The following is a 17160-nucleotide window of genomic DNA, read 5'->3' as shown; positions in this document are numbered from 1 at the left end:
TAAGGGAGCAGGGAATACAGGGAAATACACTCACACAGTACGCGTGGCGCCTCACGCCGGTACCACCAATCAGTTATGCTGAGCAGGTCATCACATCTCGGTCCAATGCCCTATAAGGGTGGGGTGTCGAAATGGACGATCTACGGCTGCGGTACTGACATGATGGCTTCTGTGTGATGATGAAACGGGAGTGGATTGGGGGGGGGGGGGGGGGGGGGGAGGTGCGCTAGTAGGATGCAAGTTCATGTAGATGCAAACGAAACGCCTTAATAAGCGTGGTTGGCGACGAACAGGCTGCCAGCACCGGCGGCACCCTGGACACCACCGCCGTACTTGCCGAGGGCGGCATCGCTGTTGGCCTGGAAGCAAAAATGAAAGAAAGAGAGTTTGTTAGTCAACAATTTTCTGTTGGATTCTAGTAATTTTAGTCGCCTGAGAATTAAGAATCTTAACGATTTATAACTCCTGATCTGTAAATATTAGAAGTCTAATTCGATATCTGAAGATAGATCAGAGTTCCCAAAAAGATGATCATTAAACCATTTTTTCCTTTTGAAGAATATGAATCAATTTACATGATATTTGACTCTAGTCAATACAACTTCTCGGGAATCCTGGTCATCGGCCTCAACATTGCCAGACGACCTACTATTCAAACAATATATATGAATTGCATACCTTCAAGTGAGGAAATCCAGTGCAAAATCTGATCAAGTCTACAAAAGATACTCCTACAACTAACGGAGTTCCTACGGTTGCTCCACTCTACTCTAATTCGCGTTAAAGTGTCAAATTTGTCAACTACCCTCGTATAAACAAATCATTACATCACGTCGTCACGGTATCCACTTTCCATAAATGTGCATCTCGCGGATCGCGACTCCGCCGTCTAGCGAATTCTCCGGACAAAACGTGATCTTTCATTCACGGAAAGTCCAAACATTGCTCACCTCCCTCTGCCTCGCCGTAGCTGAATAAACACAGCTGAGCTCCACGGCTGATGGTCCCATCGCAGACACACCGCGGCACACACGAGAGCGAAGCGTGCAACATCGTGAATGATGCTAATGAACTGTTAATTGCACTAGAAGCACGTGCTAAATACATCATTGTTCTCGCTGCGCTGTGGTTAGTGGTCGTGCCATAATCGATCGGAAGAATTTATGATCTGTCGAGTGATATCTCTTCCCGATGGGATCTTCGGTTTTTCGGGACATGAAAACACGGAATGATGCGCCATTTCACCCTGCCCCTGGAAGGGTGTCAAACGATACGATCAACACGATGTTTGTTTGCTGCGATGCAATGTTACTGGCCACTTATACTAATCGAGAGCTAACAGAGGACGGGGGTCTCATACAGTCGATGCCCACCTGTTCGTGCCCGATTTGGTGTGCTCGAGAACTCTTCTGATTCACACCACACGGACTGGTTCGCCCAACCAGTCTCCCGGGTGTTTGATTCCGGCCACTGTGTCCGTTATGCAATTGGTTGCCCTGCAGTTGGTCCGGAGGTGGCTGAGCCATTACCGAGCTACCTTGGCCTGCATTGCTCCCGGTACGGTGGGCAAGGTTTCGCTGTGCCATTATGCAGCCCCCGTGTGTTGGTAGAACCATTTCGTCACCGAGGGTCTCACCAGCAATGCTGGCAGTAAAATATTCATTTTTAGCGCCCTTAATATACTTCCGGTTGTAGTATGATGGTGGCCAGCAAGAAAATGGAGGACATTTGTAAGACGACCCAAACTGATTGGGAGTTATCTGTAATGGACACAAGTGGGAATGAAATGTTCAAATTCCATTCCGTTGACTACACTGAAGCTTCGTTCGAGATGAACATCGCACTCCAAAAAGGCACGCACAAGGTCACACATTGGTCACACCACCGATCGGAAGTGCTTGCAGTCGTCATTTAGTCATCGAGCGTCCCCGATAAGGCGACCTAATCCTATCAGCGATATTACATGCAAACAGTAGAAAACGCCACCAACAACCAAGGTGATAAATCTGTCACGAAATTTGATATGTTTATCATGTTTAGTCAGTCCGACATCCGGCCAACGAGACAGCACCGGGGGAAGCGAATGAACGACACACGGCCTGACCGTTCCGTGTAAGCAGATTTTAGCTGGCGGTACAACCGAATTTGGCACCGCTAAGGCTACTGTGACGCGAATGGAGGTGAGATGATTGAATTGTGCGCTTCATTTGCATAGCTCTTTTGCAGCAGCGGCAGCGTAAACTCATTCACGCCCCAACATATCAGTCACCTGGACGATGGTGGCGTTCGTTGTTGTTCTGCTAGCAATCTAATAAATATTTCACGCGCGAGACCAATCTAATATGGACCGTTTCTTTCCCCCCAACCCACTCTGGATGAGTTTAATTGCGTTAAAATGAGCATCTTTATCTACAATGTTCACTGAACAGACACAATTTGTGTGCAAACCCAAGCGTGCTCAATTTCCATTGTTGCTGATAAGCGGGTGCAAGAGCTCGAAGCAGAACTTAACAGGACCGCACTCGTTCACCACCTCCTTTTCGGTGGGCAACGAGTACGTTTGCTCCAACGATGATGGGATGGAATTTTAACACATTTTCCCAGCTCTTTTGTTATAACTTCCCACTTCCTGGGTTCGGCGACGACACTCGCAAACCCCGGGCGAGGGATAAAGAAGATTTATCTCCACTTTTACACACGGGTGGCTAAATTAATTCCTGTCTTAATTCATTTCATCGTACCGGTTTGTCCTGCTTCCCCTTGCAAACCTTGACCTTGTCCCCTTCTCGGTCTGACAGCTACTTGACCCATCCCCGGCGAGACACCTTACCCGGACCTAACTATCGGACGACACACAAGCTGTCCGGGACTAATGATGGGGAATGATGGGGGTTAATGAATATTCAAATGACATCCACAATGGGTGGAGTACAGTTCTGGATCAAGATCGTACCGCACCACCGATTGGCGACGCTCGAACGAGCAACACTGTTTACTGTCTCGTGTACCACGCGCTCGAAAGACCGGAAGTCCCACCGGAGACCGCTGCGTGCACAGCGAAGGTACGGGTGTCTCGTTGTGCTATGATCTAGTTCCCCGCACAGTGTCCAAATAAAGAATCACTTTCATCCAGTCCCCACAACGCAACTCGGTTCTGTTCGATTACACCCATTATTGGAATCGGGTAGCTTGGAAACCAACTGGAAGAATCAATGTTCAATTTGCATTCAATTATATCCTCAATACGGGGGAATGCTAACAGCTTCGCGATGCGATCGGGCGCATGTCAATTAATGTACAGGCGAACATGCCCGATGCGGACGCGTCCCGGGAGGAATGATTTACTATCGATCGATTTTCGGTGGCGGGAATTTACAAATTAGACACATGTAAAGTCCTATTACTATCGCCTGGAACGGGAGGTTCCAAACAATACCTACAAATAAAGGCTGACTGTCGCCTGTGTCGCACAAATCACAGAAAACCTTGAAAGCGAATGGCGCCAACTTGACATGCTGTGTGCTTCCTGTACTGAGACGCATTCGTCTGAGGTTTTAATCAACAAAAACAGACACTTAAAACCGTACAGTACGGGAACGCCACTCTTACATTGGCAAGATTCGCATTCGTTCGTTGTTTGATCAGTTGATCGTCTTGCAATAACGATCTTGCGGTAATTCGTTATTCTGTCGCAATGGTTCAAGAAGAGTAACTTTTAAATCTTCAGTAGAAACCCTTTTTCCAGTGTTGTCTTGACAACCGCTTCCGGTGGTCCATAGTGAGGGCTACTAGCAGATATTCCGAACCACCAAAAAAAAAAAGGAAAACCACATGTGGCATTGATCGATACTGGTTCAATTCCAAAAAGAGAATAAATTAATCCTCCCAAATGCGAATTCGCCCAGTACAAGCAGCGTCTGAGTTCGGGGAACTTATTTTCGGAATCAGCTCAACCTCGGGTATCGGTTAGCCATTGATCGATTGATCGATTCGATTTAATTGCTTAATTACAGCTAATAAAACACATACACAAGAACATACGGAACACGATGGCGGCAGCAAACCAATGCAATCGAAACCTCTTTCGGGAAAACTAATGACCTTCTAAAACTTATCCCGTACTCTAGCACTCAACAAACCACATTACAATGAGCATCCTTGTTGCCAGGGGTGTCACACACCTTTCGCATTAATTAATGTAAACTTTCACATTCCACGCGTCGTCGCGGTGCAAAGAGATTGCTAACGATCTACTGGCGACCTTGAACTTGTACACGTCCGTACATCATGCATTTTTGAAATAAATATAATATTTAGTACCGAGAGTCTCCCCCGTTATTGCGGCAGACGGCTCGATGCCAAACAGCGTTTGCCGATGTAATGGAGCAGCTACACGGTTGGTCCTGTATCACGAAACGTCGGAATAAACGATGTGGTTTAATTAGTTCTGGTTCGGGGTTTTCGGGTAAGTTAGCTTTCTTCCTGTGTACCGTTTGAGGGGATGTTTGGGGTGGTGGACTGTCGCCCTCGCTAGTACAGCAAAACGGCAGACACAACCCACCGTTGCCCCTAAAAACGGCGATGATTAATGGGAGATGGATGGTTGGGCGGACTTTGGTTGTGGGTTACACAAAACTTCCTCTGCTAAGCACCACATTGGGATGGAAGGAACAACAGTCGGGCAAGGGTTTTGCTAATATCATTTGGAAAGAAAAACCTCCTTCGGATCCCCGGAGGGTGGTTGTACAGCTGGAGTTCCGAATTATTTCGAAACAAGTCGCTAACAGCCTTCTCGGAAAAACAACAGCTGAGGCGGAAGGCTTGTTGTTCGAGTCAACACACTTTGTCGTTGGCTTTCCTTCGCAAACACACTTGCGGCCGGTAGTGAAGGACGCTTAGGCCGTACTTCTATGGTTCCGTTATCGTTTATCATCATCACGATCATCATTCGTCATTTGCGTAGACGCAGCCACCATTGCATTATCGTCGTTTGGAAACACTTTTGATTGCCACCATCGCTCAGGCTTGTCCGGGGATCGTCTATTAGAGAGGTGAGTGCGTGTACTAACCGCGCTGGCCACACAACGAGGAACGACGGTGTAAATTAATTGCCCCACCAGGCTAACTGTCGCGATTTTGGCCGACCAATAGTCCACAATCACATTAAGAAGGCGTTCCTTACTAGGGGGGACGCTGGTGAATGTTTTATTCTTCCCTTCTTCCCTCTCTACTTCAACGGCAACGGTGAAATGTAAACATGTCTCTAGCGCACAATTAGAAAGCCATTGTACACACTACTCTGTGTATCATCGGCTGACAGGTTGCCAGTTTATAACAATATAAGGTGAGCTGGTGAGGTGGTGGTAGAAGCACTTTCATTTTCTTGCTCCCTGCCTGCATCATGCCGGCCACTAATGTCATGCATAATGGAATTCGGTGCAAATCGATGCAAGACGGCAATTAAACGTTTGGAACGGGTGGCGGCTTAAGCTTAAACTGACTACAATAATAAATATTCAATCGAGCAATATTTGAGATATTATTTACACTGCTAGCTTCGGGCTTGGTAATGGTGTGTGTAGATTTTAGTTGTTTCATAAATCATAATTCGATTTCATCAACATTTCTTTCATTTGTTCTTATAATTATTGCATTAAGCGACTGATTTGAACTGTTTATGTTACTCAAATGAGAAATATCAATATTGCAGATGAGTTATTAGCAATTTCTCTTCATTCTGTTTATGTTTGTTCTTGTGTTCTGTTCATGCTCTAATTGATATCTTGAGTAATTGCATTTTCCAAGTCACTAAACAGAGATATCATATTGTTTGATCAGTTGAGATTCTAAAAGAAAATCACAAGTTCATGCTTGAGGAAGCTGCAGTTCAAATCAGTACCTTTGCGATTATTATTTTAAAATAAGCACATAAGGTATCAAGATCACAGCACATCATCAAGATTACGATGAAACAACTAACTTCTTACAAACAAAACTTACAAAACTAAATAAAAGCGGAGAAAGAAACACATAAAAGCAAATAGAAATAAGAAAAGGGGAAAAAATACATGCCTCGCCGTAGCGATCGAACGTGCAATGTTTTTTTTTGAAAGGCATTCAGCAAACGAATTTATTTTTCATATACACTTTTACTTTCCAATGGCTACACGCGCTCCCTCCTTTGCTGACTTATGTTGCGGGTTGACTCCTGCGGTCTCAGACTACCTGCTGTGCGCATTCTCCCGTTTGGATCGATTTTATTCGTGCCGGGTTTTGTTAATTACCGTATTTGATCAATTTATACATCTTTTCGTTTTCGTCACAGGCTTACGCACAGCATGTTGGGCCCCCCACAGAAAGGGAGGCTGTCTTTTCCTGAGTACTGAGCACACACACCCGGCCAAACTGCACAGCGTTAGGGTTTCGGATCAATTGTTTGGGTGTCATTTTTTTCTGCTACAATTGATCCGTTTAATCCTAAGCCACCACAGGACAGCAGCGGTGTGTGTGCTTCCGATTAAAAACATTGCACATACTGATGGTTTAATATATAGACGCCAGAGATTAGGAACAATATTGTGGTACGGGTTATATACTATCGAACAGGGTCGGGGAAGTTTACAAAAAAAAGAAACATTCAACACTTTGTGAGAACATTAAAAAAACATTGTTTGTTTATAAAAATAACAAGCGAGAATCGTAATCAAATCTAACATTTAAGACGGTGTGTGTTATAAAACATTATTTAAAAACAAAAGAACGACATTCAACAACTCTGTGTCTCTGTGTGTGAGCGTGGTAATTTAGGTGTGTATCGGTTTGCCGATAGTTGTGTAAGTCGCAACGTTGTTCGAGTGGATCCTGCGGTTCCGGAGCATGATCCAACGCTTAAAAATGAGACGACAAAATGTGTCCTGCACGGTTCATGCTATTGAGTCCCTCGTTCTCTCTCCATCTACTACGTCGTCGTTCATTCCACTAGCTTATCCGTTTGTGTTTATCCGCTTTCCGTCCTTCACATCGTTCCGCCGGTACCATTCGGTTCTCCTTTACAGTTGGGACACTATCGGTTTATCATCCACTGGATGTGTGTGCGTGTCTGGACGAGCACGAAGAACCAGAGAATGGCTGGGCAGGTGGTTACTAGTAGGCGTGCGACTTCACGAACAAGCTAGCGTTAGCGGCGTACGAGGGAATCGAACCGGGGACATACTTTGCCTGTGCAGCCAATCCGTTTGCCTGCGAATAATGTTGCGAATTGTTTGTTGTTTTGATTTTGTTCAATTGCGGTGTATAACATATTTTGCGTGAGTTTTGTAGTGTAGGGTAGGTAAGCAGTTAGTACAGCCAATGTTAGTGATCTACGCGGGAACACGTATTAGTATGGGACAAGACACACATCACACAAATAGAAAACGCATGCAGACATACGAAGTGTGCAAAGGAATTTGTACATTTAATGTGAAACCGTTCTCTTTACTTCCTTTGGATCGACTGGACAGCTGTCGGAATGACTATTGTTGCTCTACTTCTCTACCTCGCAGTGGTGAACTCTCGCAAGCAAGATAAATCAAACCACATCAAACGCCTCCACTGACAACTTTACTACAATCTACATTCGTAAGCCGATCAACTAGGCCAACTAATTGGCGATGGCAAGCGCTCAAGAGCGACCGTTCGACCGACGTTCGTTGCGTTGCTGCTATCCACCGCCGAAGGTCAGTCCGCTCGTATTAGGAAGGACGTTTCGTGGGTGCCGTAGGATGACGAGCAGCTGAGCGGCATCTAAACGATGAGCGGTTGCACCCCATTCCACATACGGAGCGCGGTAACATGAGACCCGAACAATGACCGCCAACCACAATGGCACAATTCGGTGTGACGGCACTATTAAGATCAGCCACCGCACACGTTTTATGCCATTGAACTTGGCGGCGAGCATGACATCAACCCGGGGTCCGCATATTATGTCACCCCCTCCCAGCACCGAGCAGCGGTTCGGACAACCACGGAAGGATTTGAATTTGGTGGGACAGATTGAAAGTTGTCCTAGCTTTCTTTGGCAACCCCATCAACGATCCCGCTGGGGTCGGTGAATGACACTGACTTTTCGGAAAGGGCTGTTGAACTTGACCACCAAAAGAAGGTACCGGTTGGTACCGAAAGAGATATGCGCCATTCGCCGGGTTCAAGGGCAACTGGACAACTTCAGCACAAAGCACACCAACGGTAGCAGTCCGGTATTCTCCCGTGGGCATAGGAAGCGTGTTCAAGGTACGCTTGGTACAGGTGCATAACTTAGCGTGCAGATGAGGTCACTCCCGAATAGTTTACGAGGGCGTGCGTATGTGCAGTACCTTCCACATAGGATCCGGTTGGCAGCCATCCGACGCCAACCGGTCCTGCTCATTATGGGCAATTTGGTGGGACACATCAACATGAAATAAGTGGAACTATTAAAAAATATTGAGAAAGTATCGCGTCGTCTAGCACACAATCTCCGACTGGACGATTAATTCGCGTTCGCCTACGTGCGGTGAACGAGATTCCGTCCAAGAATCTTTCCCATACGCAAGGGTTAGATGCCAACCGCAGAGTCAGACGTCGCGTCAAACGATACTGCCGTATGAAAAGAAGAAGGGGGAAATTAAACTATTATTTATGCGACTCGTTTTCACTGCATGCGCGTGAATGCGAGGGCAAGCAAACAAGTTGCACAAAACTGCAACAATTTTCCCCCCGGTGGATGGCGGATTCCGAAAAGAATGAGCGGGCGGATAAATATAATGACGGATAAATTATGACAATTCTGGGGTTGGTCCCTCACTCCCAACTCCCGCTGCAGTTTCCTCTGCCGGAACGCACCTAAGCACTGCGATTCAAACGAAGGAGAAGGGACGTTTCACTTTTTTGTGTTACCTATATTCATGGCGTTTCGCGCCTCACCGTAGGACACACGATGCGCCATCATGCGAACCTTGGGTAGAAAGGAAATCGATAGTGGCGTCTGCAATTCCCAGACATGCCAGGCGGCGGGGCGTCGTATGACATCAACCGCATCTAACCAACCAAAGGCGTGTCGTAAATAAATGATGAGCGTGTAGAGAGGGGAAAAGCGAAATGGCATCGCTTTACCGGTGTGTTTGTTACAAAAATATATCATCGATTGACAGGGAAAGCGATCCTATCGATTCACGTGATCGGGTGAATGGGGATGGGGAGAGGATAAAGGGCGTACTATGAACGTCCACACAAATAAACAAGTTGGATGATGCAAACATCCATTTGATTGATTGCGATACCCATCCTGCTACACGCTAGGAACGTTGGAGAAGGGCCAGAATCGGTACTCATCCGAGCAATAAGTAATTAATTCACTTCGTTCCTAACATTATCCACACGGTCGGTCGAATCGATTGGACATATTTCCATAATCTGCTATCCTTTTTATGGGTTGTACGATGCGGATAAATGAAAAAATGCGCTTGGACAAAAGACATAACATACAACACCCAAGTTACCCATTACCAGTAGAAAGGATTTCATCCGTCAAAAGCCCACCTTCACCGTTTAAAATATCATGGAAGCAAACTTACCTTTGCACGCTTGATGAGCTCCTCCTGAGCGGCCTTGAGGTTCTCCTTCTTACCACCCCAGGCACGGAGCACCGAAGCCTGCAGAGCACGACCGTACGAGAAGGTCAGGGCCCACGGTCTCAGCAGCGGCACCTGGTTGATGGCGCTCAGGTTCACGGAAGCTTCCTCCTCGGACTGACCACCGGACAGGAAGGTGACTCCGGGCACGGCGGCCGGCACGGTACGGCGCAGAGCCGTCACGGTGGCGAGGGCAATTTCCTGGGCCGATGGCTTCTTCGCGCAGCTCTGGCCAGCGGTAACCATGTTCGGCTTCAGGAGCGTACCCTCCAGGTAGACGTGATGGTCGTTCAGTGCCTTGTACACAGCAGCCAACACCGTCTCCGTGACCTTCTGGCAACGCTCCAGATCGTGGTCACCGTCGGGGAGGATCTGTTGTAATGGAATGGAAGCAAGAGTTAGCTATCGATATCGAAACAACGCTGAAGAGTGGCGTGCTTACCTCTGGCTCAACAATTGGGACGATACGCTGCGACTGGCAGATGGAAGCGTAGCGGGCCAGCACGTTGGCGTTCTCCAAGATGGCCTGGTAGCTCGGGATGTTCTTGCCGATCTTCAGCACACAACGCCACTTGGCGAAGTCGCAACCATCCTTCTTGTACTGCGCGCAACGAGCAGCGAGATCGTCCAGACCTGGCAATGAAAGAGAACGCAAAGTTTAGTCCCAAAACAGCACACAGAAAGATGGCATAATTCAATTTGCTTTAGAGAAGACTTCTAGTGAGTGGCATAATCCGAAAGACATCAATCCAGTAGAAGAACACACCACTCCGAACAGTGTTGTAAAAAGCAATTTAATTTCGATCTACTCCGCTCACTGTAATCCGATTTACTATTGCTTTCCGAGTTTCAGAAGTGGGATTTAGCTTCCACTGTCTCTCATACTTCAGCAGCATTTGCAAACAACAGCTCGCCAGCAGCACGATGATTCATGTTGACAACCAACTGGTTTTAGATTGTCGAGAAAAGTATAGCGATTTGCACGACGGACCCGAGTGTGAGCTACGATGAGCGATGAGCACCAGCTGTAAGAAAAGCGATGCTCAAGTTCAGGGAAATAAAGATACATATCCGACGCGATGCGACGCACGCTTTCCATTCCCATCAAGCTGTCGGTTCTGTTTGATTTCTCGCAAGTAAACGACGGCTTCCTGCTGTCTGCTTTCGACCCAACACAATACAAGCCAATGGAAATGGAATGAAAAATCCCATTACGGTAGCAGCAGAGCCGGAGCTGGTGGTACACTACAGTGCAGAAGATTTTACTGTAATAAAAGTCTCACCCATTCCCAGAAGGAAGTACCATAAGTGTTGCATTGACCCAGATTCCTGGCTGGTGGCGGGATTAATTGTTTGTACAGGGAAGCATTGCATTGCTGCAGCTATAAACCCACTTGTGTTACCAAGGATGGGAGGTTCGCTTCAACGAAAGAAGCACAATAAAATAAGTTTAAGACGCAGCACACAGCCGTCAGTACAGCAGATCTTGCTTCCTTAATTGAAATTTGGCCCAAACACTTCTGAACACTGTCTGCTCCACACATTGCACATTATCCTTTCGCTAATTCTTCCACTGTGCAGTGGAATGAATTCTTGCATGAAAATAAAACCACAGTGCTGAGTGGATCTAGGAAATAGGATTTCATGTCATAAGCTGCACAAAACTGGACTTCAGACCCGTTTCTTGCTGCACACAGTGGAAGATGGAATTGTAGAAATGTTTCCACTACTAAGCAAAACTCAACCACCTAGCTTTCTATTACTACCCTGTGACACCATTTGCACGGTGCACTTTCTTCACAGAAAATGTTTTGCTCAATCATCCATCCATTTCTGCACTCACGCTTGAGACGCAATTTTCCACAACGCAGCAAATTGCACAAGAAATGCCCTTTAATTAACCCACTTCTTCTATTTCTTGGTTTGATTTGTCCAACGGTCCAGTGCGGCTCCGTGCACCAATACCCTGACCTAAATAAGGACGATTTTCTTTTCCGCTAGGGTAAGGATGTGCCTTCATCGTTGCAATGTTGATCTAGCGCACACACACTTCCATTCCCATTCTTCCCACCATCCATCTCTGGCTGCAATCGCTAAGCGAACCGGGAAAAACAAGAACTGACACGGAGTAAGAGTTGGAAAATCCTTCCACGCTGCACGGGCCCTCCCGTTTATTAAAGGCACCCACACGTTTTCCGTCAAGTGGAAAACTAGCGCATAACGGCAGTGGGCGGATGTCCTCTTATTTACTCACTTAGCGGATGTTTTGCTTTCCCCCACCGCAAGCCCCAGCATACAACAAACGCTTGGGCTCGTGCGGTGGTATCCGGACGGTTGGTCAAACGGCAAACAACTTCCTTCCTAGCGCCACACCACGACAAACTGCCGCCCATTCATCTTAATTAAATACAACTACACACTACAGGCGCACGTTTTACTCGCACCTATCCACCTCATTCGCTCCCTACGGATAAGCGGTTCATCGATTGTTCGTGAGTATCATCATCGGCGTGAGTAACACTTTATCCGGCACATGCACAACGCAAAAAGGAGAAGCTTTAATTAACCGCTTCTCACACTCTGTGCAGATCCCTTTGGGGTGTGCCATCTTACAGTCACAGTCTGACGACATCCCGAACGAAAAGCACTTTTTTTTTGTAACGCACTGATACTGATTAGCCTACATTGCACACGTACGCCGCTGGGATGCTTACCCTGAGTAGTGCATTCGCCTTCCGAGCCCATCAGATCGACGACACCCTTGTCGACCTTGATACCGGCCAGGATGCCCTTGCTTTTCAGCAGCGCCGCCAACGGAGTGCCATTGTCGCCCTTCTGGTAGAGGGTTTCGTGGAACAGGATCACACCGGAGATGTGTTCCTGCAGGCGCTCGTCAGCGGTGAACAGCAGCTGGCGGTACTGGCGACGGTTGTCTTCGTTGTTCTCAACGCCGATATCCTACAAAGCGAGCAGAGAGTGAAGGCACGGAACGTTAAACGCGCTTCCGGGAGACCACAGGTGGTTGGTTTACTTACAGCGAAACGCTTGCCACAGGTCGCCGTGGACTCGTCGGCGGCCAAAATACCCTTACCGGGGGCAACAATCTGCTTGGCAATCTTGGCCAGCTCCTCCTGAATTTCCTTTGGTGGATAATTGAAGTAGGTAGTCATGATGCTGGAGGTAAGTTTGTTGGTATTGATCGAGCTGTAATTAGAGAAACATAATGATGAAATTCGGACCATGATGTCTTATTTTAAATTGCGTGAGAATTGCGCGATGCGTGAGTGAGATATCAACACCCGGCAAGTGAGAAGAAGCGCTCTCTATAGAGAGCATGGTGAATTAAAACTCACGAGCAACATAGATGGCGTTAGCGTCTATTAAGCAAAGACATCTACCGCCAATTGCGCCTCACAAGCGCCATCTATACTCAAACTCAACAAGCTTATTGCGTTCACATTAGCGGCGGTGATGGGAAGATCGAGCGGCCCTTTAGAGCCCTTTAGTTATGATCCTAACCGATTTTTTTTAGCATCACTAATACCTATTGCACCTAACATGAGTACAATTTCGTCATTGTTGACTTCATTTTCGTCATATTCTTCCCACTCCCGGAATCCTAACGCCTGATAACTGGTCCCCGTTTCCTATCGACTGACGTGCCCTCCAGAACATGATAAGCCCGTCCCCATCTATAGACCATCAAAATTTAGGATCGTTTGTTTTGTTGCCAACGGCAACATGGGACACTCTCTGGAACCGAGATTAGCTTTTCCATGGCTCTTGATACCTAGACGAGCCTCCTATTGCGCTCACGACACGCAACTATAGACTAGTTAACTGATAATCGTATTTACAGCTTCTACTAACTAATAAACGCGCTCGTTTTTGGTTGTGGAAACGTAAAGGTCATCTCAGAGAGGTCGTTATGAGAAGGAGAACATGTGTTTGTACTTGAGCTGTTCTTGCCATCGTAGTGTGCATTGATTTGTAATACGTCAAAATGCTTTTCAAGGATCAAAGGGCACTTACGAAAGGCCGAGCTCGGTGGAACAAGACGCAAATTGGCGTAGAAACGACTCAAGCTAATCGTGTTTGCAAGTATTGCTACAAACAACCAACTAGCTATGAATTAAATAAGGAGTATAATCATTCATCGGCGAGTGAGACAAGAGTAAGTTAAAACAAAACAACTACCCAGCGACTGGGGTTCCTTTTGATTAATCAAAAAGCTATTTTTGATCATGCCCCCACTTCACGCGTTCAACGGGAAAACAACCGAGTGTCGGATGAGAGTATCCGGCTGAAATCAGCTGACGTATTTGCGACGATCAAGGGGACATCAGAAGACCTGCACGCACAATCGCACAACCCGGCCTTACGTAACGCGAGCAATTGTAAACATAAGAAAAGCGAAAGTCGTCCTTGAACTTGTGCCAAGGATGAAAGTGATCTTATCAACCCGCATGCGAAGATGATGGTTTGAAGAACTGACGCCATAAAGTAACCCCAAACAACCGTCCGTTAGATGTAGTAACGTGGGGCAATTTTCGCATCGTTTGCGCTTGATTATTACTTCCGACTCGATTGCTTTATCACTTCACTTTAGCAAAAGCTCGAAATCCTCCACACGGCTAGTGAGCCTCAGACTGCGCAGTTGCGCGTGCAAGATGGTGTGGTGGTGTGTTTTGACTTCGCCGAGGAGTGTGCCTTTGGTGCTGACCTTCAAAATGAAATTCTGTGGGGCAAAAGGTGACTGTCGAAAATTTCGTACCAAAATCAAGTTCGAGTGCGGGGGTTAATCCATTGATACAAACGGGCCCCACATTCTGTTTGGGCCAAGGGAAAAGTCCACCTGCTTACGGGTACGATTCTTCGACTACTAAGTAGTTGTAGCGCTTGATCTTAATTTTAGACAGTCGATCGTGTCGATCGAGTCCAACGTGCCATTGCATTCCGACCGATGACGACGTTCGAGTGCAAGTGCAAGTGTTTGGCGGCATGTGTACCACCACCAACAACAACAGCAACAGCAGGGCAGCATTCCCGGTTCTCCATCGTGATAAGCCGAATCGAATGCAACGAAAAAGAATCATCCACTGTCATGCGCAATGGAGCTTGCAACAAATTGGAACATGTGATTATATCTGCCAAAGGTCGAAAAAGGGAGCCACTTTCAATCGAATGCACTTCCTCTCCGCTTTTGCAAGACGCTAAACAGGTGTCTTGCGGCAGATAATGGTGTGGAATGGCGTCCGGTTGGCTTAGGTACGCCAGCAGAATGTGGTGGAGACTCCATCTTCCCATGAAGCCAACTCCTTCTTCAAGGTCATTTCAAAGGTGCGAGGGCAATGACACTTTCACTAGCCGGATCATCTTTCGGGAGCATCCGCACAGTGAAAATTCGCCCCCGCGAAGGTTACTTCAATGTCGTACCGGAATCGTTGTGCAACCGTTTATAAACGCCCAAGTGGCGCTTCGTTGGCGCATCGAGTGAATGATGAAACTTGGACCCCGTGTCTTTAGAACAGTGTCTATAAGCCCCATCCCGTGCGGTTTTGTTGCAAAATCACCATGGCGACCATCATTATCACAAACCACCCCGCTTTTGCATCATTCCACGTATTCACCACGAGCTGGAGGACTAACTCTTCTTCCTCGCGCGGAAGATCGACCGGATTTGCCCATCAAACGAAAGGCCACTTAAATTGAAGCACTTCCCACGCGGTAAAACTTTTACATTGCACACAAATCCTGCCCTTGGGACGCACTTATTTGCAGATAAAGCGACACTTTCTTGATGCAACATGAAAGCTGGGCAAAGTAAGAAGAAAATACTCACTGGAAACCGGCGTTGACGAAAACACGCACACTTATCGGGCTCCGCAAAGTATAAATAACATTTCTCTCGGTCACAACATATTTATATCAAAGTCAAAAACAATATAAACCCGACGGGTTCGCTCATCGCTCTCGTGTCGTGTCGTTCGTCTGACAGTTGAGAGCAAGTGTGTCCACGAAGGTACGCAATAAAATCGCATTTAGATGATTTGGAGCTTTAATTGAAGCTACATTGTGCATTTTTCTACAAGTGCAATTGTTGAACAAGGCGCAGAAGTTGAAAAATCGAATAAAACTCATCCGAATACACGTAACTTCAGTTAATTTTATGACGATTCTCTCCCATCATGTGTACATATTCTTTTGAAAAATCTCTCGGCCATGTGTTCGCATGGCCTGGCCATGTCTTCACTCATTTCGGTAAATACTCTCCTGTCTTTTATTTTCAAGACAATAGTTCAAATGTATGCGAAGTGAAGGCATAGCCATAATTTTCTTGAAACACGTGGCTTTATAGTATGCTACCCAGCAACCAAACACGTGTTCAGTAAAATTGGAATATTATTACCCCAACGAATGATTGAACACAAGAAGAAAATTGATCTTCCTGACGATTTGTCGATTTTTAAGTCCTTACAACTATTGTGTATCTTGCTCTGTGCTGATTTTGCTTGTTTGTTTTATGTAGCTCCTTTCATTTCCAGTGGAATATTTTCTATTTCAAACAAATCGCACTGCATGAGACTTCATTATTGCTCGGATCCTGTTCTCAAGCTAATATTCTTCTTTTATGATATTATAAAGGATGCTGGTCTTGTTTAAATGGAATTGTTCAATAATTATTATTTGTTGTTATTCGTCATCAGTTTTCATTATAGCATGGTGCTATAATAAGGGCGAGATTTAAGAAAAGGTGCTAAAAAAGTGCAATAAACATTCTTCGTGTGGTTGTCAAAATTTTAAATTTCTAGTAATAAACAAAAATGCCTGTAGATGTTTGAAATTTGTTGAAAGATCTTTAACCTACCGAAAATAATTGATTACCTGCCTTTCACTTCTTTGCTTTTGCCCAACATAATCATTGTTGCACAATTTCAGTTCATCTCATGCAACTATTGCTGGAAATTACTTGGAAATAGAAGAAGAATGATGAAATGCTTACCGTTCTTGCTAAAGTTGCATCATTTAATGTTTGTAGGGCAATGAGAAGTACGCATGCGAATGATGACAGAGCGCGTAGAAATGTTGAATGAGTACAAATACTCACCATGAATCATGTTCCGATGTAAAACAACCAATCGGTCAGTATAACACGTTTTTGATTTCGATTATTTTTCCGCTCGCAGGCAGATATTTTTATTGTTATTTTTCAACTAACATTGCTTGATTCAATATCTGATAACAGTGTTTTGCCATTCGTTCAGTCATACCTCAGCCTTATTGAACCATCTGCTTAAATGGTCCTCCTGCCCATCCTACAACGATAGTCGTTTTTTTGGCCAATTTCGATCATTTGTCTGTTTTTACAATTAGTCACAATAGTAATTACGATAGCTGCAGTGTCAAACCTCTTCGGAAATAAAAGCACGTACTGCTAAATTCCTCTTTGAACGGTATAAATGATAACCAATCGTTTATTTGCTTCTGCTGCATTGGTGATAAAGAT

The 17160-nt window shown here is 45.9% G+C and overlaps 1 protein-coding gene across 2 annotated transcripts; it reads right to left on the bottom strand.

Moving 5' to 3' along the window:
* Nucleotides 1-203: 203 nt before the first annotated feature.
* LOC128303623 (fructose-bisphosphate aldolase) lies at nt 204-15531 on the bottom strand. Of its 2 annotated transcripts, none has more exons than XM_053040643.1 (6): nt 15496-15531; nt 12689-12857; nt 12368-12611; nt 10096-10286; nt 9597-10025; nt 204-359 (listed from the first exon to the last, which is right to left on the bottom strand). In XM_053040643.1, exons 2-6 carry the CDS (start codon nt 12821-12823, stop codon nt 267-269), a joined length of 1092 nt encoding a protein of 363 aa, XP_052896603.1. In that variant the 5' UTR covers nt 12824-12857; nt 15496-15531; the 3' UTR covers nt 204-266. The 2 variants fall into 2 exon arrangements, with proteins under 2 accessions (XP_052896603.1, XP_052896594.1); XM_053040634.1 differs by lacking the exon at nt 204-359 and adding an exon at nt 6064-7239.
* Nucleotides 15532-17160: the final 1629 nt, after the last annotated feature.

The sequence above is a fragment of the Anopheles moucheti genome, chromosome 2 (assembly GCF_943734755.1).
Source record: "Anopheles moucheti chromosome 2, idAnoMoucSN_F20_07, whole genome shotgun sequence".
Lineage (NCBI taxonomy): Eukaryota > Metazoa > Arthropoda > Insecta > Diptera > Culicidae > Anopheles > Anopheles moucheti.
This window is presented reverse-complemented; position numbering and strand designations above follow the sequence as displayed.

Excerpts from the sequence above, each read along its gene's own strand:
- LOC128303623 (XM_053040634.1), bottom strand. The coding sequence starts at position 12,823 with ATGACTACCTACTTCAATTATCCACCAAAGGAAATTCAGGAGGAGCTG. Across the intron at positions 12,612-12,688 it reads CCTGTGGCAAGCGTTTCGCT|GATATCGGCGTTGAGAACAA; the intron begins GTAAGTAAACCA and ends CTCGCTTTGTAG. Across the intron at positions 7,240-9,596 it reads AGCTCATCAAGCGTGCAAAG|GCAAACGGATTGGCTGCACA; the intron begins GTAAGTTTGCTT and ends CATTATTCGCAG.